Source organism: Branchiostoma floridae, chromosome 13, assembly GCF_000003815.2.
Source record: "Branchiostoma floridae strain S238N-H82 chromosome 13, Bfl_VNyyK, whole genome shotgun sequence".
Classification (NCBI taxonomy): domain Eukaryota; kingdom Metazoa; phylum Chordata; class Leptocardii; order Amphioxiformes; family Branchiostomatidae; genus Branchiostoma; species Branchiostoma floridae.
In genome coordinates, this window is record NC_049991.1 from 3216388 (window position 1) to 3243885 (window position 27498).

At 39.0% G+C, this 27498-nt stretch overlaps 1 protein-coding gene across 2 annotated transcripts in view; it reads left to right on the top strand.

Moving 5' to 3' along the window:
- Positions 1–150: 150 nt before the first annotated feature.
- The window catches only part of LOC118428904 (protein tweety homolog 1-like), a 60187-nt gene continuing 32839 nt past the window's right edge, over positions 151–27498 (top strand). The window contains exons 1-11 of one of the 2 annotated variants that reach the window (XM_035839187.1): positions 151–421; positions 953–1113; positions 2144–2255; positions 4275–4388; positions 5354–5454; positions 10217–10312; positions 10957–11029; positions 17886–17958; positions 19053–19108; positions 19896–19985; positions 21069–21161. In XM_035839187.1, the coding sequence (XP_035695080.1) occupies positions 299–421; positions 953–1113; positions 2144–2255; positions 4275–4388; positions 5354–5454; positions 10217–10312; positions 10957–11029; positions 17886–17958; positions 19053–19108; positions 19896–19985; positions 21069–21161 (1092 nt within the window). In that variant the 5' untranslated portion in view covers positions 151–298. The remainder of the gene's footprint in view (positions 422–952; positions 1114–2143; positions 2256–4274; positions 4389–5353; positions 5455–10216; positions 10313–10956; positions 11030–17885; positions 17959–19052; positions 19109–19895; positions 19986–21068; positions 21162–27498) is intronic. The other variant, XM_035839188.1, reaches the window with a different exon arrangement.

The following is a 27498-nucleotide window of genomic DNA, read 5'->3' on the forward strand; positions in this document are numbered from 1 at the left end:
AAAAATTTATGCGCTGTATAATTGTTATCAAAATAGACAATATTTATTTGACTATTGATTCTGTAGTTTCATTTTGTGACGTTAGTTATGTTTGATTTTTAATAAAAATTCAAGCGAACCCCTCTGTAGAAAGTAAGATATACCTATTAGTAATGGTCACGTGGCTCATCATATGATGTCCCAAAATGGCGCCGTAAGCAACAAAGTTTCGCTTCTCTTCCCAAACTTTGCACGAATTGGAGGAAAAAGGGGAAATACTGACATCTTTTGGTAGTTTGACTTGTTTGAGGAGGCAAACATGGCGACCAAGAACTATACTGTCCCGACTTTGGCGAAATGGTTTAACAGCTTTCCCCACTACAATCTTCAGTTTCTTCAGATCAACAACACTTTTTCACCGGAGGAGTCCGATTACCAAGAGGTAAAAGTCTACATGAAAATCGATCATTTTTGAAGTATTCTTTCGTATGACAATGCTGATGATTAGTTGTTTCAGTGTTATATATTTGATTGAGCTATTGATTTTATTTCTTCTTTGTATCGCATCGTGAATTTACGTTACGTAACTTGTTAGGTTGCAAAGTTCACCTAGATTAATTTTGAGTGTAAATTCCGACAAGTAGGAAAAGGTCAAGAGCTCGAAATTTATTTTTGGGAAATTATGGATGCACTATTTTCGCGCCACTGGTGACGGAATTCAGTCAATTGTAGAACTTTGAATAAAAGTCTTTAAAAATTCTAAAACAAGTAACTTAATAAAGTCTTTTTTGAATGACACTTAAATGTCAAGATTATTCTGTAGTACGTTGTCAACTGAATAGTGATAGTGATACCATATTGTATGCAACCCTACACAAAAATAACCAGTGCTAATATTAGATACAAAAAAAGTGCCTTATATTATTAATGCACCCAGTACGTATTTCAAGCCCTGATGGTCAATCTCTCCCAGGCTTTAGGGTTCTGGGCAGCCGTCCCTGCGGCCTGGTTGACAGTGACGCTGTTCTTCTTCCTGGTGTACTTTTGTGCAAGATGTTGTTCCAACGGCACGGCGAGGAAACATCCGGCGTATTGTCTGAGGTGGACCATTGGGATTCTGTCCCTCATTGCACTGTGAGTATAGATCTAACTCTTTGTTTTACAATTTAGATTTTGTCGTATGTGTTATGACCAGGGCTCTAGCCAGCTCGAAATTTTTTCCCGTCAGCCAATTCCCATTGCCGCGAAAACACTATTCCAGGAGTCAAAGAGAGACTGAACTGAGACCTTGAAAAACGGGTTTTAATGAGATTATCGTATGCGAAAGGGCGCCCACACACATTGTCAACAATCATAACAATAGCAAAACAAACAGTATGTGGCTTTTACGGCTGTGGCTGGCGTCCCCAAGCGGCCTGTTGCTTCCACCAAGGAGTTTTTATCAGATTTTTGTCCGTCAAGGTTGACGGATTCATTTTAAATTTTTTCCGTCACACGCAGCAAATTTCTGTCAATTGACGGAAAAACGGACGCTGGCTAGAGCCCTGGTTATAACATAGAATGTTCATTCAAGCTAATATAAGTGTATACACACACACATACGCACGCAATCATACAATTCTAAAATGACAAATCTTACTTAATAGGTGTTCTTTTGTAAATTTTTATGAGGCACAAACCCTGACTTATATTGTAATCGTATGTAATATTCTGGCATGAATATGGTAACTATGAAATTGATATTTTTGGCTGTACACGCACACACACACATCGTGACACATGCACACGTGCGCACAATCATACAATTTTAAAATTACAAACCTTAAACATTCTTTTGTAAACTTTTATTTATAGGCACAAACCTTGACTTATATTGTATCCTATGCAATATCTGGTGTAGAAATATGAAATTGATATGAAAGATCATTTTTCTTATATTCAACCAAATATGTTTAATCATCTATCTATCATTTAGCTTTTAAGTATGGAAATGAACTGAGTTTTTGATAAAGTAATTTTTAATGGAATTTGGGTACAATAGATGATGAAATAATGATGTTTTCTGGGATGTTGATCATTGTGGTATTGTGACCATATGATGGTTTCCTTTGAAAACTGATAATCAGACATATTTTGCATGATACTAACTAGAATTTTTTTTCAGGACGGGTGTGGCCATTGGTCTCTATGGCAACGTGGAGGCAAACCAAGGTGTCCATGACTTTGCTACTGCCACAGAAAGTGCCAACAAGACCATCACGGGGGTGGAAACTCAGGTCAGGAAATGTACATTTGGAAAAAGAGACTACAATCACATTAAACCTGACAGTTATTTTCTTTCTTTTTCTTTCTTTCTTTCTTTCTTTCTTTCTTTCTTTCTTTCTTTCTTTCTTTCTTTCTTTCTTTCTTTCTTTCTTTCTTTCTTTCTTTCTTTCTTTCTTTCTTTCTTTCTCTCTTTCTCTCTTTCTCTCTTTCTCTCTCTCTCTCTCTCTCTCTCTCCCTCCCTCCCTCCCTCCATCCCTCCGTCGGTCGTTCCTTCCTTTCTTTCTCTATTCAAGTTGAAACAAAACAATACATTGTGGACACTAGGCAGCGAGGCTGGTATCGTGGCCACAGACATTTAAATATACAATACAAAAAGTGATTTTGAAGGCCTAATAATGTGTTTCGATCAACGAAAGCCAAAACTTGCCAACCCTAGACTTTTACTATTAGAAACCTGGAGCAATGACGAGTGACACAGAATTCTTTATCTTATATCTGAGTGATCCGAAACTTAAGTTTTTGCCAAGAACAAGAGACATGACATTAATTTACATTGCGACAACAACTTTATTTGTCATTTTAAATAGAAGAACTGGACAAAGGAAAAGTTTGAAGGTCTGTGTAATGCAAACTCTGCTGTCAAGGGCTATAACTCGCCCTTCCCCATAAGGTTAAAAGTTTGCCAGTTTGGTTTGAGAACAGTTTTGGACAGCGGCACATACAAGCGAGTTCTAATCGTTTGAATCAAACTATTGAAACTAAGCCCCAGCTGCAGAACCATAATCCAAACAACAACATAGATTTAAGGCCCATATATGGGTAAATTATCATGTATCTTAGCCTATTTTAGATATAGTATATAAGTGTTACAAACATCTAGAATACTTGGTATTGCCCACGGTACATATTGTGACTGAATGTTAGTCAGAGAGGCATGTGATGTGCAAAGATGTCCCAATATGTAGTTATGAAGGGCAAAAGTCACTACTAGTAGTGTACTGAACAAGAGGGAACAATGGACAAGATGTGTGGACTTTGAAATGAACTGTTTGTTAAAAAACAAGTCACATGCTAACAGAATGATACACCGTTTGATTGATTATTCATTGATCCGATTGGAAAAATCAATTGTTTTAAAGTTGTAACAAAATGTAAAATCACAACTGAAGATTCTCTATCTTGAAATAAAGACGTTAAAGCATGATGTTGTCATTTCAATTATGTCAGGGCTCGAAATTGATTTTTGGGATTAGGTGCACTGGTGCACCCAGTTTAAGAAATTGGGTGCACCAAAAAATTTTTGGGTGCACCACTTATTTAATAAATTGAAGTAATAACCTAGTAATAAAACTAAGTTACAAGCTATCAAATTCTTAAACAAATACCATGATAGACATTTTTATTATATCTTTCTAACTGTTATATGTCAAGAATATGATGTATACTAGTATACTTTGATATCTGTACATACACAAACCTAAGAAAATATTTGGGTGCACCCTGTGCACCCACAGAAAAAGATTGGGTGCACATCTCCAATTTTGGGTGCACCTGAGTGCACATGCACCCAGTATTTCGAGCCCTGATGTGCATGACACCCTTTATGATCTAGGGACCCCAAAACTGATGCAAGTAATTAAAATGGTAAAAATCAATTTTAAAATCTAATTATAACTATAACTGATCAGAAAGATTGAACAAGTGACAAATAAATAAAAGTAGCAAGTGAAAGTATGATATACCAAATAATGCTTCATGCATTTTCTTTTTTCACCTTTGAATTGATTTTGGCATTTCCTTTGGAATTTACAGCATATATTTTCTCATTAATGCAGCTGCTTTGTACAATTAACAGTTTGGTTAAAGGCTTTTAATTTTTTTTCTTGGAAACGGACAAAGATTTATCCACAGATGTCATTCATATAAATTTTTACAATCAAGCTAACATGGCCTAACAGAAGTAAAAAGAATACCAGTACAGTAAGTTTCTGATTCTTGTTCTTTACGTTTTTTTTTCCTCTTTTGAACAGGTCAATGTTATGAACAGCGGTCTTACAGATATGATGTCACCACTGGATCGACTCAGAGATCTTGTGACTGAAATCCCTGGTGCTGAAAAAATCATTAACGACACTATTGCAGAGGTGAGTCTGTGATACCAGCTGTGACTTAGGCACGATCTAGACACGGTTTTTCCCGATATCGGCAAGCCAACAACCTCTCGCCGACAGCTTTTTTTCAGCGTCTAGATGGAACTGCAATATCGCCATAAAGATATCGGGAAAATTTCTCCCGAAAGGTCTGGACCATTCGTACGATAGCTTAGCAGTGGTCCCCGATAGCTTAGCAGGGGTCCCCGACAGCTTCCGCGCGCGTGTAGATGTGTCCCGACTTTGGGAAGGCTCATTAGCATACAACGCGGGCTCATTAGGCTATATAGCTGTTTATGACTGCAAGCGCCACGGGTGTCCCGCGGCCAACGTTTCAGATCCCTCCCGACACATCCACAGATATCGGTAAAAACTGTGTATAGATTGGGCCTGATAGAACGCAATATAGGCCCATTTTTTCCAATTTTGCTGTCATCATTGTTGTCATAGCCTGTGTTTACGCGATTTTTTTCTGGCTGGGGTTAATGACCCCCTCCCCTTCTATGTACTGCAACTAACTGTAGGGCCGCTGGAAGCACAATTTAGTACAGTTGTTATCATAGTGTTATCTTTGTGTTCTATTTGTCAAATATGACAATGCACATTGTATTACAGTAGCAAAGTTGATGAGAGAAGATATGACAGGAAAGATCAAAGTAAACATTTGAGTCTAACTCTAAGGCCTCTCACATGAATGGTATTGGAATCTTTACAGCTTTTACCAGTAGCAAGAAGTTGTACATTGACATTGTCCTTGACCATTTAGCAACGCCATCTAGCTGAAATAGTCTGCACTGCATGCATATGACAATCTCAAAATAATTTTTCATCCACCAGGTGAAATTAAATCAAGATTGGGATCAGAGTCTTTTTCTGCTTTACTCTGTATGTATAGTACTGCTGTGTAACATCTAAAGGGTGATGCATTGTTAATCAGAAGATTTTGTGTCCATTTTTAGGTGAAGAAACTCGTAAGTGAGTTGGGGACCATTCCATTTGACCAGGAAGGTGTGAATTTGCAGTTGATAGCAGATGACACCAGGTTCTATGAATACTACAGGTACATAATATATGTTGATGTAGTAATATCACTATTTATTAAGCACTTATGGGATGTTTTGTGATATGGATGGAAATGTGTGATGAAGACTGACACATTTATTTAATATGTATTTCATTCAACAACAAAAATTTCCCTTATGAGACACTCCCCATGTTTTACATTGATTTAAAAGAAGTCGTTGTCTTAATAATACATTACATGTATACTCAGTCTGGTCTTAGTCAGTCCTTATGGGAGGCATAGGAACATTATCTAATATATATTACATACATTTTATGTAATGCATGTTTTCAAATTACGTCTGCAAGATCCAGAGGTATAATTTGGTAATTATTGATGATAATTATGTGATTGTTGAATCATTTTACTAGGGGTGAAATCTTTGATTTCTTGGCTTCCTTAGCAAAATTGCAGGTTGCCAGAATATTGTATAATTTGTGTCTGTCATCGTGATCCCATGTCAAGATCACACTGTCTGGAACAATACTAGAGAGCTATAATTTGGTGGGACCAAATGATCCTGGCAAGTTTGATTGGCAGGCATAATTGGAAGGTTCAGTGAAACATGTTTTCTCTGTACTCTGTATACATATAGCTACCTTGGGGAAGTTCAAGGCTAACATGTTTACATACTCGCCATGTTTACATACTGGCCATATTGAAAACACAAAACATAGCATGAATGGTTGTGTGTTTGTGTGTGTGTGTGTGTGTGCGTGCGTGCATGTGTGCACGTTGGCATGTGGGCACTTGGAAATATTGGAAAAGGTAAAATTTTCACTGAGGCTTGGTCATATGCCCTGAAAAATGTAAATGTGGGCTAAAGACATATTTTTTTACCAATGAAAATGAATGTTTAATGGGTCTGTATCTTGTTTATCATGCTATGTGTCCATAGCTATTTGAATATTGTAGATAAGATGTGAGGTGAAGATGGTGTAACTGGAGACTGGCAGAATGGGAAGGTTGCTGGTATGGCCCAGGTCCAAAGTTGGTCTGATTGGAAAATGAATCATAAAGATTAGCAAGAAATTCACAATAACTGCCAATGAGTAATTAAACAAGAAATTTACAAAAACTGTAAATGTACATTGTATATATATATGTGTAAACCTCTAGAACCACTAGAACTCTGAACCACTAGAACTGGGTAAGATTGACATTAGAAACACAGTTCGGCTGGGGAAGAAGAATGAATCAACACCGAGACCCCTAAAAGTGGTACTACAGAACAAAGATGACAAGAAGAGAATCATGATCAGACTCAAGAAGCTAAAGCATGCAGATGAAATGTTTAGAGACATCAGCGTATGTGATGACCTTAACAAGGAAGAAAGAGAATTGTTGAAACAAAAAGTACAAGAGGCTAAAGATCTGGAAAAAAACCAAGAAACGGAGGGCTACTGGAAGTACCGAGTAAGGGGCCCTCCGTGGAACCTCCAAATAAGGAGGATAAAGGCTTAGAATCAGAAAACATCAACCAAGGAACAAACTGCAGAAAAAAGTCAGACATTAAAGTCTTATACACCAACATTGACTGCCTAACTAACAAGAAAGCAGAATACCTTGCGGTGATAGATAATGAGGCACCTGATGTTATAGTTACAACAGAAACAAACCCGAAAAACTCAAGATTCAAAATGTCACCAGCAGATCTACAAATAGCAGGTTATACGGTGCACACAAATGCAATGAAGGATGGAGTACGTGGTGTTGCAGTACATGTCAGAAGTAACCTAGTTGCTGGGGAACCGGACATGCCTGAGGAAGTTAGAGCTATGGAGGCAGTTATGGTAGAGGTAAAGCTCCATCAGAATGATAAATTACTAATCATGGCAATATACAGAAGCCCTAACTCAACTGTGGAAAACAATGAGAAACTGTACAATATGCTAAAGAATTGCAACAGGGGGAAATATACCCATGTGTTACTTCTAGGAGATTTCAACTACCCAGACATAGCCTGGAGAGAAGGCGAGGGGTTGACACGCTCGGCCAACAGAGAAGGGAATAAGTTTCTCGAAGCCACGAGAGACGCCTATTTATTCCAACACGTGTCATTTCCTACAAGGCATAGGCCGAGTCAAGAAAGCAACATACTTGATCTGATATTCACCAATGAAGGACACATGGTTGATGACATAAAGACAAGTCCACCTATTGGGAAGAGTGATCATGTTGTACTGTCTTTCGTGTATAAGTGCTATGCTGAGAGGTCTCAGACTAGACCAGAGTACTTCAAGTACAATAAGGGGGACTATCAACAGATGGCGCAAGAACTTGATACGGACTGGGAGGAACTCCTATTAGGCAAATCAGTAGAAGAAAGTTGGCTACTTTTTGCTGACAGGGTAAAAGGCGCCACAGAGAAATGCATACCAAAAGCGACTTTAAAAATGAAAGAAGGTCTACCATGGAGAAACAGGGACCTCAAAAGTAAGCTGAACAAAAAACAAAAAGCTTGGAAGAAATATCAAGAATCAAAAAAAGACAAAGATTACAAAAGCTATACAAAGGCAAGGAACCAAGCTCGCTGGGCAGCCAGAAAAGCCGCAAAAAACTACGAGAAAGAAATGGCATACAACATTAAGGGCAACCCAAAACTGTTTTGGAAATATGTAAATAGTAAATCCAAGACAAGAGAGAGCATCCCAGAACTAAATGATGGAAATGAAATTGCAAAAACGGACAGAGAAAAAGCAGAAACTTTAAATAAATTCTTTGTGAGCACGTTCACTGAGGAAAGAACTGGCACCATACCACAAGCAAAAAAACAAAATGTGAAAGCACTGCTGTCTATGGTTGAACTGTCAGTGGAGGACATTGGCAAGAGACTGAAAGAGGTAAACCAGAATAAAACCATGGGTCCAGACGGGATTCATCCGAGAATTCTGAAGGAACTGGCAGAAATCCTGGCAAAGCCACTGTACATTATTTTTAATAAGTCACTAGAAGAGGGGAGGTTACCGAATGACTGGAAAGTCGGGCATATCACGCCAATATTCAAGAAAGGGAGTAAAAAACTACCGAGTAATTATAGACCAGTGAGCCTAACATCAGTAACAGGAAAGATACTGGAAAGTATCATCAGAGACGAGATCGTAGATCATTTGCGAGCTCACAGTCTGTTTACAGAGAACCAACACGGCTTCCTACCGGAAAGATCCACGACGACACAAATACTAGAATGTCTTGATGACTGGACGAATTGGATTGAGCAAGGCTGGCCAGTGGACGTAATATATCTCGATTTCCAAAAAGCTTTTGACTCGGTACCAATTGAGAGACTACTGAGAAAGGTCGAAAGCTACGGGATATGTGGTAACTTGCTCCAATGGGTGAGGTCTTTCCTGACGGAACGCAAGCAGCGAGTTTGCGTGAACGGAGCATGCTCAAGTTGGGCAAATGTCACTAGCGGAGTACCGCAGGGTAGCGTTCTCGGTCCGGTTCTATTTACAATTTTCATCAACGACATGCCAGAAGTAGTACAGAGCAAATCAAAACTTTTTGCAGACGACACGAAAGTCTATCGAAGTGTATGTAACATCAAGGACTGTGAATACCTACAGAAAGACCTTAACAGCTTGCAAGAATGGGCAAACAAGTGGCAATTAAGGTTCCACCCCAGCAAATGTATTGTTCTGAGGGTGGGCTCTAAGCACCCAGAGTTTACATACCACATGATTGACCAGTCTGCGGCGAAGGTGAACCTGACCTTCAACAAAGAGGAAAAAGATCTGGGAATTACTATAGATCAAGACTTGATGTTTGAAAATCACATCTTATCCATTGCATCAAAGGCCAATCAAATGGCGGGTATCATGTGGCGAACATTCCACCATGTGGATAAGGAAATCTTCACTCTGTTATATAAGTCACTAATAAGACCCCACATTGAGTATGGTGGCCCGATATGGTCCCCGAGTACGTGGAGATTGACTGACCTCTTAGAAAATGTGCAAAGGAGAGCGACGAAAAGGGTTCCCGGTCTGAAGGACCTATCATATGAAGAAAGACTCCGAGCCTTGAAATTGCCAACACTACTGTATCGACGGCTGAGGGGAGACCTCATCAATACGTACAAATATGTGCATGGACTGTATGACACAAAGCCTTGCTTAACAGAAAAAATAAGGGACAGCAGAACTAGGGGTCACAGTCTACGCCTAACAAGATGTGCATCAAACAACAGCAGAAGACAGGCTTTCTTCAGTAGTAGAGTGGTACCTTGGTGGAATGGGTTGACAGAGGAGGTGGTAACAGCACCGTCAGTAAACAGTTTTAAGATAAGACTTGACAGACTGATGGAGAACCACCCAGTAGTGTACAACTACAGGGCCTTGGATAATCCCCACAAACCAAACATCACAGTCAGCTGATTGCAGAGAGGAAGAAGCAGTTGATCAGGAGCGGTTCCATGGAGTGCGAACTCCTACCCAACCGAAGGACCTCTACTCTACTCTACTCTAAACTGTAACCCTGGTTCACCTTTATCCGAGGGTAACCTTTATTCGTTGTTTGTAAGAAAAAAACACATTTAGGGATATGAAGTCGACGGACGGTGCACATGGTTTTAAATCGGAACATTTTGACAATATTGCAAATTTGAAACCACTGCCAGCAGACTTAATACTCCTAAATGTGCTGTTTTTAAAGGCAACGGATAAAGGTCACCCCACGGATAAAGGTGAACTAGCATTATCTACTGTATGTTTCCCCTTGATGTTAAGACACAGTACTCTTGTGTTGCTCCATATAGGTTCATGGGGACAGTCCTCCTACTTGTGTTGGAGATTGTGGTTGGACTTGTGGCTCTGTGTGGGGTCGGACGAGGATCCAGATGTCTCCTCATTTTGTAAGTACACATTCTTTTACAATGTGAAGTCTACACATCTCTACGTCTGCAAACCCCTTTTCACAGCCTTTGTTCAAATATTTGTTGATGCCAGAGTTTGAAGGTTGCCTGATTTTAGAATTTAGGGAGGGTCATGGATTTTTTACACCTGAAATCTATCTGATGTCATGTTTAACGGATAGATCTGATAACATTCACCAATCCCTAAAAATCACACAATTAGGCAAAACTACGAAAACCTCACCCTCCTTTTTCAGCACTTTTAGTCGTTTAGACAATTGAATCAGCACTGGAACACCAGTGCGGAATGCGAGGTTTTCGTAGACTTGCCACAATTAGGGAGAGAATACCACACGGATACATTAAACATTTAATCTTTGGTCGATTGATTTTCGTGTCATACACGCACATTGTATGACGTACTTACATTGTATATTTAGAAATCATTTCACCCACACATCATCTGGTTTTGTTAGAATGAGCTTGACATTACCAACTTTTTTTCTGAAACCTTCACCTTGTATTAGTAAGATATAAGCTTACATTTCTGAGAAAGAATACATACCGAAGAAAGCAAGCTACCAAACTTTGTGCAAAAATGATAATTTGCATTCATCTTCTTAATTTTTTTTTTCATATTGCAGTATGACATGTCTGGCCTTCCTGTGCCTGTTTGTCTGCTTTGGAGGTGGTGCAGTGTACTTAGCGGCTGGTGTGGTAAGTTTTGTTACCTTCGTGTATGGAGGTATATTTTTTATTTCTTGTTTTGTACCTCCATGACAAATGGAGTTATAGTTTTTGGTGTGTGTGTGTGTGTGTGTGTGTGTGTGTGTGTGTGTGTGTGTGTGTGTTTGTGTTTGTGTGTGTGTGTGTGTGTGTGTGTGTGATTTTTGATGTGTCTGTTGCTTGTGTGTCTGTGTGTCCTTAGTAATTTAAATACAAAAGAGTGGAAGGAAGTGAAGGGGAAATAGTGTAACCCAGAAGTTGAGTTTGAACTTGAGGTTAAAACGATTCACTCACACCCACATGCATGCTAGGTACATTGGGACACAGACAGGAAGTAAGGTCAAAGGTCCTTTTTTAAGGTCCCAGATTTCATTGATGTAGGTTATTTCATTTCCTGTTTTTAACTGCTTATGCTTGTCTGTTGTCTTTTAAGAGCCAGTGGGAAAATGCATACTAGACAAAATGAGCAAGAATTAATAATGTATATAATGTAGATTGGACCAGAAATTACAAAACTAGAATTATTTGGCAGTAACGTATAATATCCTTCATTTCTTGCTTCACATAGAATGTCTTAAGTGCAGAAAAAGCAGTTTGAACTGGTAGCCTTAACAAGTATCTTGTATAACGTTGAAAATTGGGACTCCAAGCTACTTGAAAAATTACAGTGCAATTCATTGTATATAATAGGGCTAGCTCCTTAGGCCTCTTGTGGATAGGAACATGTTGCCTGCAACAAATTTTCAAGCATATAAATCCCTTGAAAATCTGCTTTCATTTGGTTAAGACTTGTGCCCATAACAAGAAGCACTGGAAAGGAAAATATCTCCATACAGCAAATGAGCAGACACATAATTATGCCTCTGTGGTCCAGTATGGAACCAAAATTAGATTTAAGGTGCAGAAGTAAGAGATTGTTAAAACTTTGTAGGAAATGTAATTATCACAAACCTTTACATGTAGTTTTAAGTTGGGCAAAGGATTGATGTTATGCAATCTCTCAAAAATTTGCCTCTCAAATTTTCAAAAGCATGGGAATCTATGGTAATGAGTCAAAAGCATACTTTTTTATTATTATCAATTTTTGAGCAGTATCTTAAAATTTCAACAGCATTGCACTCTGCGTGCGCGGACTACGTTCAAATTGTTTGATGGAAGCTTGTGTGATATACATGTACTGTAAATGTAGAAACTTTCGTAGTGGTGTAATGTTTGCGGTTCTCGCGGTGGACACTTCACTGCAAAATTAAAACCACTGCAAACATTTTTACATGGCAGTAAGAGACTACATGTACAGTACATGGTGCTACCACGAAATTAAATCCACTGCGAAAAGTCCCTTTTCTCGTACCGTGAAATTAAATCCCCGCTAACTTAAATACGTTTACAGTACTACTAAACTCGAAGCCTTTTTGATACGGCATCTCATCAGCTGGTTCGTAACACCTGTATCGAAACCTTATTGTGGCATATATGACATATGACATTTATGACATAAATTGACAATATATTTAGTGCCAGTTCTATTAGTACAGTAACTGTAAGTACCATGCTATGAGACCACCATGGCAGCATTTGTTGTAATGATGGACTTAAATAGAAACTTAACAAGATCCCTATTGTAACACTCATTAAAAGACTAGACCATTTGGGCCCCTCATACACACAATGTACAATGTACATTTCTATTCTTGGGCATAGGTATAGATGAATTGCTACATTCTTAACAAAAACATCAAGAAGAAAAATGGTGGTCTCCTAGAATTTTACCACTCAGATTTGTCTTGTAGTTAGTACTGTAAATGCATTTAAGTTCGCGGGGATTTAATTTCGCGGTAGCGGGAAAAAGGACTTTTCGCGGTGGATTTAATTTCGCGGTAACACCATAGACTGCAGTCTAACCATAGACTGCAGTCTAATACTATAATTATAGAACAATGTTCGCGGTGGTTTTAAGTTCGCGGTGAAGTGGTCACCACAAAAAACACGAACATTAATCCACCGCGAACATTTCTGCATTTACAGTAATTGTCCAACCTTTGAGTTTTTTCCTTGTTAGATCCCTGCGTCCCTTGTTGTGTGTTTTCTTTCCTGAGGGTAATTATGTGTTGAAAATCTGTCCCTATTTGATAAGAGGAGATTGGCAGCTGTCCTGAGGATACTGTACAGGAAGTCCTGAAGGTCCAATTATAGAAGAAGACGTGTTTTTCGTGTCTCATAGAAGTGGACGCACATGCGTGGATATCTGGGGGCAGTACCCTTATGTCTGAGTGTTTGACTAGAAAACTTCAAATCATATTAGTGATGGTTCGTGTTTCATTGTAATTTGTCCTTTATGAATCATAATTCCCAATTTTCTTTTTTCATTCCTGGTGTCGGTGGTGGGACCTTGAAATGTTGTCCGTTAATTTTGATACAGTCAAACCTGTATTAGCGACCACCTTTGCATAGCGACCACCTGGTCATTGCGGTCACTTTTTGTCGGTCCCTTGGATTTTTTCCATTGACCATTGTCTGTAGCGACCACCTGTCCAACGCGGCTGTGGCCACACGATTTCCGTTCCTGTAGATACAGAAACACGGCCAATTGCGACCATACAGCGGCCGCATGTCACCCTGCACTGGGTTTAAAATCGTAGTTTGCAAGGATTTGGAGTTCCAGACGGGGTCATTTTGGCAGTAGCAGAAGGTGTGCATGCCTTGAACGTTAGAGTACAAGTCTTTGTCGGAGAATTTACCAACATTCCACAGGGCAATATCAATCATTTTGGATAGATTTGACTTGGCAGGGTAAGTTGAATTCTGAGTCAATCGAAACAATGTTACTTGGTGAGAAAGATATTAAGTGGGTGCTGAAATCAAATGTAGCTTATTGCTAGTTTGTCAATTGATCAACATTTTCTCTACAGTGGCCACCTGTCTATAGTGGCCACATTTCTCCAGTCCTTTGACACCCTGTTCACATGAAAAAATTGCAAGTGAGTTAAACAAGGAATCCGATTGAAATTTTCTATCGGATTAAAAAAAATGTGTTCACATGAGTTTTATACAATCGGATTAAACTCAAACTTGCGACCGCGACCACACAATCGGATTAAACTCTTTACCGCGGCACACGTCGTGTTTCCAACGACCACCGCGGGCACGCGTAGTTTTTCCAAAATGTTGCCAGACTACATGTACCTCATAATTTTGAAGGATGTAGCGACATCGATATTGATTATAACTGTTGAGAAATCGGCCGGCTTTGGTCAGATTTTGACGCGTCGATGGTCCGCAACACACACTGACGAAAGTGGCGGCCTCTGGGTCATACGGGGTCATTGGGATAGTCTATTAGACTGGGGGTGGAAATGTTACGCGCGGTGTGATTATACTCTACATTTAACTATATAAAATGTATCTGTTGCACTCTAGATCTGAAGTTGCATAAATAAGGCAAACTGCTACCAAAACATTTGACTTCGTCACGTATTTATCTGAAATAAAAGTCTGTGTTTCGTTTAAAAAACTGCTCGCCCATGCTTGCATGCAGTGAACTGATCCAAGGTCGGTTTCTGTTTAGACACGCTTCCGACTGTTTTTCTCGTAGAATATTTGCCTTTTTAGTGGTGTTGGGACATTGACTCCAACAACAGGAGAGAAACGAAACCATACATGTTATTTTCATGGTCAATATTGCCAAAATGAACCAGTTGGTCTTCTGCCACACTGCCGATTTTTGGAAAGAACCGGTGCACATGTTCCGGCGAATCTTGCAGCGTCCGGTTGTTAACCATAGCGGTAAGATGATTTTGCAAGCAAACTTGCCCATAAACTTTTCTAATCCGTGTATCATACTTTTTTTGCCATGTTGTAGGTATGGTTGTATGTCTAATGTCCACTGTACCCGTATGTATGACGTAAAAACCATGAAACAAGCCCGAATCCAATCCAATTGTGTTCACATGGGCGATTCTGGTCAATCGGATTGTGCGCCAATCGGATTGCGCGCGCTGAATCCACCTCCTGAGGTGGATTGCAATCCAATCCAATCCACAATGGGCAATCCAATCGGATTAGTTCTGTTCACATGGCTTTGGATTGGTCATTTTAATCGGATTCCTCGTTTAATTCACTTGCTTTTTTCCCATGTGAACGGGGTCTGAGTGGCCGTTATAGACAGGTTTGACTATACATGTCCCAGGCCTAGAACTCCTGCTGTGTATATCTTCCGATTTGGGTCAATCGATATACCTGGTGTTAAACAGTTAATCTAGACCTGTTCGGGAGGGGGGTATATATGTGTGTGAATTATGTTGTATTTCTACTAACTTGTTTTCTAATACTGTAAATGAATCTAAGTTTGCAGGGATTTGATTTCGCGGTAGTGAGAAAAAGGACTTTTCGCGGTGGTTTTAAGTTTGCGGTAGCATCATGCACTGTAGCCTCTTGCTGCCATGGAAAAATGTTTGTGGACTGGTTTTAAATTTGCGGTGAAATGGCCACTGCAAAAACCGCGAAAATTTCTGCATTGAATTAATTTTACAGTAGATAGACTAGTGGGTATTTTGAGAAAGATTTCTCAAATTTCAGGTAGAAAAATTGCAATAAATGCTGGAACAAAAAAATTGACCTAAATTTTACTTGTCTCCTTAATTTACTGAATATATAGGTTTCTTATGTAAGTTTTCATAACAGTTCTATTTGTGAGAGTAGCCTCCTTTGAAAACGCATTTCCTGGCCCAGTTGGATATCAATAACTGTCTGCAGGACTTTTATGTATGAATCTTTAATTTAATCAACTATCGTCTTTGCTTTGCAAAGCCTTTACCTTTTTGGTAGAAGTATGAAAGTCCTTTTCATGTGATAAAAGGATATAATTTCATCATACATAATGCTGAAAGGCTGATCCTGTACATTTCCTGTATTTTGTTATAATCACTGTTTGAACTGATACCGGAAATTAAAGCCTGTAGGGCTTACTTTGTTTTTTCCCTTAAAGTTTGTTCAATCGCGTTTCTTTTATATATGAAAGAAATGGATTGTTTGAAGATGTTGTAACTGTTAACTGTTACACTGTTCTATTTACCAAATTGAAAATGGGGGTATTGCTTTTGGTGTATAAACAGTATCTGTGTGTGTGTTTGTGTGTGTGTGTGTGCGTGTGTGTGCGTGTGTGCATGCGTGCGTGTGTGCGCGCGTGCAATTGTGTCTGTGTGTGTACATGCATGTGTGTGTGTGCGTGCATGTGTGTGTACACTGTGTGTATACGTGTCTGTCTGCTTGTATGTGTCTCTTTTGTATATTTGTGTAATTTTTCACCAAAACAGATGCCATTGAACAGCTAAGTCTACCAGCTAAGTCTACCAGCAAAATTTACACCTCAAAATGCAGAAAATAGTGTTCCAGAGGGTCTAGATTAATTTTCCGGGGGAGAATGCCCCTGACTTCCCCTATAGGAACATTGCCCTTTCAGCTCAACGTCTCATGCCATGGGCACTCGATAGGATTCAAAATCGAGGGGATGGAAAATGACTTCAGGCTGGCTACAACCCTGACCGGTACCCACCCCTATAGTATTGTGCTGACATGTTTATTTGCAATAAAGATGGTAACAAGTCGCCAGCTATAAGTACTGTCCTGCGTGCTGACACTATGATCTTACCTTGTATAACTGTATAAAGGTTGAGACATTGTGGACCCCTGATCCTTTAATACCTGTATTAAAGGTAGTTACAGATCTGGGGGGTTGACCATCTTTATCTAAGGTTTTCAGGGTTATATATTTACAGAATATGGGTCATTTGATATTCATGATTGTGGTCATTATGTCGGCCAGAATTTTCAGCTCAGCTGGCTATAATTGGGCAATTATGTTGTTATAGGACCACCTGTGACACAGAAAGGTCAAATATTCAAATATGGATGTTGAATATAAGAAAAACAGAGCTTAACATCTAAGAGAGGAATGTTCTTCTAGTCTAAGAGTAAAGGGAGGGTCCAGCATGCTTCCCGTGTTGGCATCTGATGATGTCCTCGACTGAACTGAACTGAAGAATAATCTCCAAGCAGATCCTACGGTATTAAGACAGTATCAAAAGCTGGCAGAGGAATGAAGCCACCTATACTCCTTGGCAGGCTTTTATCTTATTTGGTACCAGAGGATCTGCTTGGAGATTACTTCTAGTCAGAGTAGGGAATGTTACCTAAACTTCATCACCCATAACAATGTTTTCATTTTTTTTTCCAGTACTAAATTTTCATCTCTGTGGTAAGGAATAACATGTTTTAAGGAACAAAAGTAGTACAAGAAGTAAGAACGTTATAAACTTGAGTGGAAGTCAATTTGAGTTCACTTGAAGAATTAGTTGAAACTACAGTAACCCTGGAAGCCAGACTTTTACCCAGGGTTGGTAAAGAATTTGTTCAGCAGCCAAGGCAGTTTTCCCAAGGACCTTAGATGCTAGTATTTTTGGACTTCCAGTTTAATTCTGGGCAAACCTTAATCATTGAAAAAATGATTAACCAAATTAATTAAGATTTGCATATCTATGTGGTATATTAAAAGGTAATTACTACTAGATTGCAATTAGATGTCTCTAGGAACAAAGGAAATTATCCTTCAGAATTGGCTTTGTTCCTGGAGACATGTAATATTATTGCAATCTATTAATTACCATACTTGGCAATGCAAATGTTACAAATTGTTATTCGGAATTAAACTGGAGGGTGTTAGGAGCTAATGTTGTCTTGCACCATTGTGGCAGGTGACAAGGTAGGATCCCAAGTGCTTGACACAGTTAATCATTATAACTACTATGTTATAACATTATAATGATTGTGTTTTCTTTCTTCTATTTGATAGGGAGCAGGAGACTTTTGCGTGAGCCCCTCAGCTTACATCAAAGATCAAGTGAAAGACGAAGTTATTCCCAAAGGTTGGACATGCATAATGCTTAAGTTTGAAATTTGCTTCATCTTTAACTTGCACCATTGTGGTAAGAGTTATATTGTGTTTTGTTTGTATTGCTTAACCTGTACCTCAAGGTATAACACACCAGGTTTTGAATTGAATGGTAAGAAATTACATGTAGTGAAAGCTATACAAGACTTGACTTGTTGAAGAAAGGAATTTGTGCACGTGGGTTCTGTTACATGCTTGACGTGTGATTCTTTCAAACATGGCACCTCCGGCCAACGGACTGTAACCCCTCATAAGTTCAAGTTGGATGAAAAAATCTGGCAGGAATTTGGTTCAGTAGAAGCCAATTAATTGCACAACGGATAACCGCGCACTTCTGTTAATTGTACCGAATCCCATGGTGGTGCGTTCCACCCATTATATTAGGAAATAACTACACTTTGTTGCACCATCCGGATAATTGAGCGAAATCCACCGGCAAATTGGGCGTGCAATTAAGTGTCTTCTACTGTATCTCAACCTCTGGATCAAGCAAACCAGTTACCAACAGTTTGATGATGATGTGATGTATCTGAAATTATCATATAGCCAGGAGCCGCGGACCAATGAGAAGGCCCCGTTCCACGTTTCTTATGACGCCGTCACACATAGATTCTGGCCAGGCCGGTGTGTATTGCTCTTCTGATTGGTCAGAATGAATTGACACTGGCACCGTTGTCGATTCATTTTGACCAATCAGAAGGAGCGATACACACAAAAGAAAGTAAGGGATATGCAGGCTTTGGCCAATCAAAAGGAGCGAAACATATGTCTGAGCGGTGGGAATAAGTACTGACTGCAAGGGGGGATGGCTCCTAATCTGTTAACATTGGTAATGAATTTTGTTGTTCTAAAAAGCCAAAGACTGCAATGTTTCGAATATTTTCTGTGGAAATTTTGGTTTCAAAATGCAATCTGTAATCTTTCTATGTACCAAAGACCTTACTAATAGATACTTCGCTCACTCTGTGGTTTTATTAGGTGGTTATAGCAAAGGACCAGGCGTTATGACACCATATACACCTCGGGGCGGGTCATTAACCTTTAATTATCATTCTCTCTTTCCCCCAGCTGTACTGGAGTATTACATCAACTGCCACCCAACTTCAGTCAACCCCTTCTCTCAGGTTAGTCATACAATCGTACACATACTAAAACAAACATAACGTAGTATTACTATGGAAAGTATCAGTATCAGAAAGAGACGGGGGGCGACATAGACTTTCTGATACTTATGACCCCCTCCTGCAAAAGTGGTGTGTTCCTGACATCATTGCTGGAGACAGAAAGGGTCATTCTGTGAACAAGGTCGACGAAGATTGACCGAAAATTTAGAGGGTTAAGTCCCTATAGTTAATTCAGTGTTGGAAGTGAAGTTTACCAATTTTTTCTATGATGTATTCTACCAAGTTGACACAGATGAACTTTCATGCTAATACCGTAGTATTATATTATATAGAAGCATTTTCAAGATAACCTCTATGAAATATTCATGTAGATGATATTTTCACTAGCGTTTGTGTGTTGGTCAGCTCTGGCTGTTTGTAAACAGCTGAACAAATAAATAGCGCTGAGTGGATTGGTTTCATACTAGGTGTGTTGGTAGGGTGTGATGAAAACTGGAAATGATTAGATTTTGAGCTTCATAGCAGCTACCCATGGTACTGCAGCATAACATCTCTTGTTCTGAACAAGCTATGGTCACAATTTTTGGGGTGTTAGATAGCTACAGTTATGCTCAGGGAGAAGTGACATAAGTTTGGGCCCCCTAGCAGCTAGTTTTGGGATAGCAGGGGCATTTGGTACGATTTTGCCAACAAGACGTACTTAAAGTTGTGACCTTATATTGTGGCCTTGAAGTCCTTAGTTTAACCTGATTATACAAAATGTAAATTTTAATTTGTCTTGTACCAGACGATCTCCCGAGGAAGAGATGGAGTTTCTCAGGCTAAAGACTTTCTGCGAGAGGTTGAAGGACTAACAACAAACCTGCCAGGAGCCAAGGTGAGCATTTGTATGTCAAAGGGCCTTCACACTGAAACTGAATTAGCGGGAATCAAGCGGAAACATTTGCAAACTTCGTGCCACATTTGGGGGGGAATTCTAAATGGACTTTTAATACATTCCCCTTCACATGAGAAGGTTCAATAAGCTGAAATGCCGTCAGAATAACTATTCGTTGAATATTCTTGGGTTACCGTACATTGTACATGTATATGTTGCTGTAGACTTGCGCATGCATTCTAGACATTCTCACTGCATTCCAGATATAATTTCTTTTGGCCATTAACAAATTATCCTGATAGGACTTGAAGTAGCTTGCCATTCTCCATCAAATGAGATTAGAATGTTTCAAGTAGTGTTGGAATGCTGTAGAATAATATTATTGCAGCCATACTGCAGTTAGAATACACTTTATAATGTCGTTCGATATTTCTCCATTTCATAATGCACCTTGAAATTTTGAGCATGATAAAACATTCTAGACGGCCAGCAGAACAGGCATAAATATCTTAAACACAGTGAGAATTTCTAGAATGCACTACGAATAGTTTACCCGGTGATATTATAATACAAAGAATAGTCAATTCTGACGGCATTCCGACTGATTCCACTTCTCGTGTGAAGTAGCCTTAAACAGAGTTGTAGGAAGGTCATCTTTGATTGCAACTACTTTATTTTGCGCACAACCACACAGTTTAAATGTTTTCCATTTCAAATTATGTTTTTGCTCTTTCTAATTGACATGTTTTGATGTGTAGAATTGCTTGCTTACTCGAAACTAAATACTCTTGGTAGTTATCGGTCTGTGCAAATGTGTACAGGAATTGCTCAGTGAGTAATTTTTCCAGCAATTAGATGTCAATTTAGAAACAAATCTTACTCCTTTTTGAGTCCAACCAAAGTGTAATATCCACATTCATTTATATTGACTGCAAATCCAAGAATAAAGTTTACCAAAAGTTTGAATTGAAAAAAATTGTTTGGAAAGAACCAATTATGTTCCAATTTGAGTATTATTTACAATCAGGAATCTAATGATTTCAAAATGTACTTAATGATGTCTATTGTTATTTTTTTTCAAAGGAAATTATCACAGAAATAGGAGGAAAGCTGAATACAACAGAGTCAAGCTTTGACGAATTGGTAGCCCTGGTCCGATGTCAAAAACTGAACGAGGTGAGGTCTTTGTTTCTCCATTTATTTATCTATTTATTTCTGAGTGTGCTCTTTTACCAGGGTAAGCTCTCATCAGTGACTAACACTGCTTTTCATAGAGGCACATACAAATAGTACATACACCCATACAAATAATACGTACACATACAAATAATACATACAATCGTCATACAATACAGTATTTACATAGTACAACATATCGTTTAAAAAAAATGAAGTCCTTACTCATGTTCCATGTCATATCTGTGACAAGTCAATAAGGGGAGGGAGGTCAGAGGTCGCTTAATTTTCTTGCACAATGTTTCACATGATGATTGTGTGGATGATGCAGATTTCACATCTAGTGGGAGTGCATTCCAGCTTTCTGCACCTCTATATCCAAAATTAATGTAGAATAATAAGAAAGTCACACTGTACTTTTGTTGCATCAATAAAGATTGTTTTTAACATCTCGTCGTGGTTAAAATTCTCTTTCCCACACCTTCTGGTGTACAGGGCGGTGCCCATTTCCATTTCCTTAGCCCTTGGGCCACACTAGCAGGCTAGGGGGCTTTTTACTTTTAGTGTCCTCCAGTAGTATAGTGGTGTGTGTTCAACTACAATACACTGCAAAATGTCTGTCACAATTCAATACATTAACATACCAAAAAACAACAATCTGCCAAGTCTGACACTAATTAAAACCAGTTCCAAAACAAACCGCCAAGGGGCCAAAACCTAAATGTACACCACTTTTCCATGAGCTATCTACCTATTAATCAAAAATCATGACCACAGCATGTCCAGAGATATCCAACCTGGAAGTTTGGCTGCAGTCGCATAACAAGCTGCTAGGGGGCCCAAACGCTAATCGTTTCCAGGTCTCATCAAGAAATACTCATATATCAAATATTAAAACAGTAACTGTAACATTTTCAATCCATGCAGGCGTTCTCGAATTATGGTGGTCTTCAACGAACACACACACATACACACAACTCACACACTCACAAATGCTACCAAAAAGATAACCTTCATGGCAAAGGTAATTAGTAATTACACAAGGCAGAGTGCAGAGAGAGCAATTTAGTACGTACCGTTGTGTTTCTAAACTCTTTGGTATGACCGGGCGTGGCCTTTTGTAGATTTGCACCTGCGACCTCCCAAAGGCAAAGTATTAGCACTCTAACACATGATTGATTGCATTCAAACACCCTTTCATTTGTGTCTTTGAAAAACTCAGATCACCTTCCCTCTCTCTCTTCATCATTAGAAATAACAAGCTTTGCCGATGGCCAACTGATGCTTTAATGCTTTATCAGGTTATCACAGAAAGGTTAGCATCGCCCTTGAGCTGTTTACATGATCGTGTTTTGAAGACAGGGAGGGATTCAAGGTCTTTCAGTCACTTGAGTTCACTTGAAGTGCGCTGTTTTTTTTCCTTTGCAGGCAGAATTGGTTCGAATACATTTGTTTTATGATTAGAATTGTTTTTCCAAGTCCAGACCACTGCAATGATGTAGTGGGTCAAGAGCATTGCATGTGTGAAAAGAATTGGGTCGGTGAAAAAAAGTTTTCTTATACTGTAGAAAAAGTCAGGGATAGCAGAGATCGAGGGGCATACTCAAGTTACACAACAGAAATAATAACATTTCAACATTTAGGGGTCCCTGATAGCACAGTTTGAAGAAAAATGATAAATACCTGGAATTTGTGGCGCATAGTTAATTTGAAAAAGGAGAGGCTGTGAAATTTTGTCAACATGATCAATTTGAAATGTTTTTGTTCTCTTTCAAATCGGAAAAAAATAGGATCAGGAAATCCGAGAAGCAAAAAAAAAAATTGGTGTGGCCTTAGCACTGAGCACTCACTCACTCATTTCATTAAATTTTGTCATTTTGGATGGAGGCATAAAGTTGGGGGGGGGGGGTATACTGGATTGTTCACGGTGGTTTTATGTTTGTATAATTCTTTCTGGTGACATCTTCACTACAACCTTAAACCCAAAACTCTCTCATTAACGTTTTCCCCCTACAACGAAGTTAATTCCCTGCAAGCATTCAGTAAGGACAAAGCCCTAGTAAAGCTCCATTGCAACAAGCCTATCAGCTATCAAAAAAGCATTACACTTCATGTCAAGCATTGAGTTTGACAAAGGACAAAGTAAATGACAGTAAAACATTCAATTTGGCATTATAATGTAACAGTTACAATTCATATGCACTGTTTGAAAGTCATATTTGACATTTGTTGACTTGAATGCCAGTGAGAATTCTTGTAGCCGTATCCTCAGAAAACTTAAAACCTTAATTGTTTGGTCGTACAGGGCTCAAAATACCACCTGCATATGCAGGTTAGTGCAGGTGAAATTGGAGCTGTGTAGGTACATTTTGTATTTCTGGTGTCTACCTGCACCCAACCTGCACTGTTCCATGTACTGGGTTTATACATACATTAAATTGTAAATGTCCTATGATGTAGGTGTATATGGATTGTTGTTAGCTGCATTGACTGTTACCACCTATAAAGTATAAAAGAAAAAAAATAGCAATGGTTCCTGAACAATTTTAGAATGATCCGTACTTCCTAAATTCATAGTGGTGCAGGTAAAATTTGTCTGGTGCAGGTAATTTTCAATGTTAACTGCACCAGTGCAGGTATGCGGAAAAAGTGTTTCAAGCCCTGCTGTTCATCTGCACTCATCTGACTGTTTGAAAGTCATATGTGACATTTGTTGCCTCGAATGCCAGTGGGAATTCTTGTAATTGTTTGGTCTTATATAAATCCAAAGGCCTGTGAAATCTAATATGTAGCTGACCTTGTAATAAAAGCAATGGTTGCAATGATAATTGGATCGTTCTTACCAAGTAGACCTTGAAAGAGGTTATTTTTTCACTGGATGTCATTGTTATCAGCAGAGTGGCATATCTAATCTGCATTTTGTATTCCATTCAAATAGTCTACTAAAAAGTTGTCAAATGCAGACTTTTGCAGTTTATATTTGACTGTAAATGCAGAAATGCAGATTAGATAATGCCTCTCTGCTGATGACAATGACATCCAGTGAAAAAATAAGCTCTTTCAGTGGTTGTATGTTGAACTTGGCAGTTTTTTCATTATAGTTTTAGACTACTGTATATGGTACTACCGCGAACTTATAAAACCACCGTGAAAACGTCATTTTCCTGCTAACGTGAAATTAAATACCCGTGAAATTGAATCTCCGCAAAATTAAATGCATTTACACTCATTACAGTTATACTTTTCTGCTAAAAACTCATCAATACACATGAACAGGCACTTAGTCTAGCATTTCCATTGTTTTGCAGCTATCACATAATACAATGATAATCATTGTTCCATTTGCAATGAAGCAGGTGTATCACTGATCTGCACCTTTTGGCAACAAACTATTGTGTCAAATTTGCTGATTTTTCAGCAATTTTCACTTCAGGTCACAGTGACTTGACCCATACCAACAAAATGGCTGCACTCGGAATGTCACATCCTCACTTTCTGTGAAAATCTGCCCTAAACTGTTTTGTCCTTAAACCATCCAAAAGCAGTGTCAAGGCCTGTGAAATCTAAGTGGAAAAATGATATATTTAACTGACAGCTGACCTTAAAGTAAATGTGATGGTTGAATCTTTGCCTTCCAAAATGACCCTGAAAGAGCTTAAGATTGTCAGAAGCCAGTGCCATTAGCAGCTAGCGTGTTTTGTCTGGATTTAGAGGTCGTCAAATGCTTCGTGCTGCCCTTGATGTTTCTTGGAGGAGCCACATCTCCAACAAAGAACTTATGGTCCCCTGCCGCAAGTATCGGCTGTTGTCCGCAGCCAAAGACTGCGTCTGGCAGGACACGTGGTACGCCATGAGGAAATGGCAGGTCAGGTCTTGCTCTGGGAGCCAAACGAGCCGCGCAGGCGTGGCCGCCCTTCGGCCACACTCAGGAAGCTGATGCTTGAGGAAACAGGTCTGGAGGCCAACGAACTCCGATCAGTAATGCTGGACAGAAACGAGTGGAGACACAGGTGTCACCTCCAAAAAGAGGATGAACTGAACTGAACTGAAATATAGTGTCAGACAATTGACAGTGTGTGAAGTTCAACCTTGTTTTTGAGTTTTTTTGTTTGCTCATTTCTTTTTTAAAAAATCATCTCCATTCTGCTACTTACAGTCCATGATTATTGTTAGGACAGGTAAACATGTTACTAGTACTTGCTTAAGTCGAATCCATCCAGTCTGGAGTTGTGATGGCATACCATGCATCTCTGTAGATCATTGCTTGTTGTAGGTTGTCAACAGTGACAAAAATGTATTTACATATCAGGCGGCCCTATGCACTTTTGGATCCCTTATGCTGTCATTTGAGCTGTATGTGTTTCATCCAGCATAGGGGAATTTTCTGCTGTTTTGTAGCAGAGGTTAAAAAAAAGACGTTGGCTATATATATACTTCATTAAATTTAGCCCTGAGAATGCAGGAAATAATGTTTCTGAGGGTTAGACTAAAATGTTCAGGGGGAGGATGCCCCCAGACCCCTCTACAAGTTCACCCCTTTTGATGACACGTTGGTGACATGTTGGCAACTTTTAAATGGTGAAATTATCTGCTTAACATACTTCAAACATTCCAGTGTTCTAGCCAGTTTGGAATTTTTTTCCATCCCCTGGATTTTGAACTTGGAAGCCCTGTCAAGCAGCAAAGGCCCAATGACCCTAGAGGGGTCCAGGGCATTTTGAAATCTATACCCTCTGAAATGCTGAATTTCCTGCATTTTGAGGGGTAACTTTTGCTGGTAGACTTTGCTTGGTTCAATGGCATCTGTTTTTATTAATATCTTGCGTTATATGCTGCAAAGGTAAATGAATTCACAGTAAGTTGAGAGATGTCTTATTTTAAATGGTAGTTTTTCAGTAATTCTGAAACAACCTTTTAATATTTCTCAAAGGTTTTCTTTCATGATCAATTTGTTGCCAAGTAAACCAAATGTACAATTTGCTGACAAATTTGGTAATTTGGGAAACAATCAGTTGTCAAGGTTTTCTGACGATTATGGCTGAAAATTTGCCCGTCAGAAGAGATGCCTAAATATGAATAATACCCAAGGCATTAATGATAGACAGCCTTTTTGGTAATTATCATACATTGTGACGACTATTATAATTGTATGTGGGTGGCAATGCTGTTTTTATGCAGAAAGTTTACTTGTGATTGATGCCAATTATGAATATTTATTTGCCCTGGTAATTGAATGTCAAGCTAACAGCTGTGTTAAGGTTTATTTTTATAGCAACCAACTTCAAGTTGAAACTAGTAGCTTTCATGTAATACTACATGTATATGAATAGTACATTGAATATCTGGTTTACCAGCTGGCAGCTTCGTTTAAGTTGTTAAAAATAATTGACACGACTGTCACAGTGTTATATATATATTCACTTATGTCGTAAAGGCTGTATTTCCAAGAATTATTTCAGCCTTCTTGTGCTTGCCAAAGTCAAAGCAAGATGTTCTTATTTTTTGTTGTTTCTAGTACATATAGTTCTACCAATCGTGACCTACGTAGAAATGTATGGCTGACTGATAATGATAGTCTGCATTGAAAAGGGTGTGTAATTGTCCTTGATCGCTTTCTGAAATTTCTAACTTTTCAACCGTGTGTCTTGGTTGTGATATTTTTTCTCACATGTCAGTAAACGAGCTCTCTGCATACGTCATCTGTACATGTATCGAATCACTCCCAAATTTGGGCCACGCGTATTTTGTAGATGCCCTCACCAATTGCAAGGAGGTCGAAAAAAACTTCCTTTTTCGACCTCCTTGCCGAAGTTTTTTTCAACCTCCTTGCCCTCACCAAAGGCTGCCATGACCCTGTAGGAGAAGGCTTTCCTGATGACCATGCATTTGTACGTGGGCGGCCGTAATCATTGTACGTCACTGGTGACCACTCTGTGGAATTTGATGACCCAATTGCTTTGCCCTTTTGTCTGTATAATGTACTCTAAGGTAACCGTTATGTAAATTGCCCTGAAGGTACATGTCTGTACATTGTACTTTAAGTTGTAAGTTCATAGTGTTGTAACCTTGAAGAAAGTTTAATATGAGTTTGTGTTCACAGCTACATTGTACATCATTGTACATTGTGAACACAGCCCCATGCATCTGTCATCAGTCTGTTATATAAGTGTGCAGGGGATAATGTTTTTTGTTGTTCTTAATGTTAGTAATAGCTGTTATAGATAATGTGGTATTTCAAAAAACGCCCGCTTTTTCATGGAAGTCAGGACATTATATTGTGGGTTTTCTCCAAGCAGATATTTGGTTATGTTTTGTTTTTACATCTTTTGTCTAACAG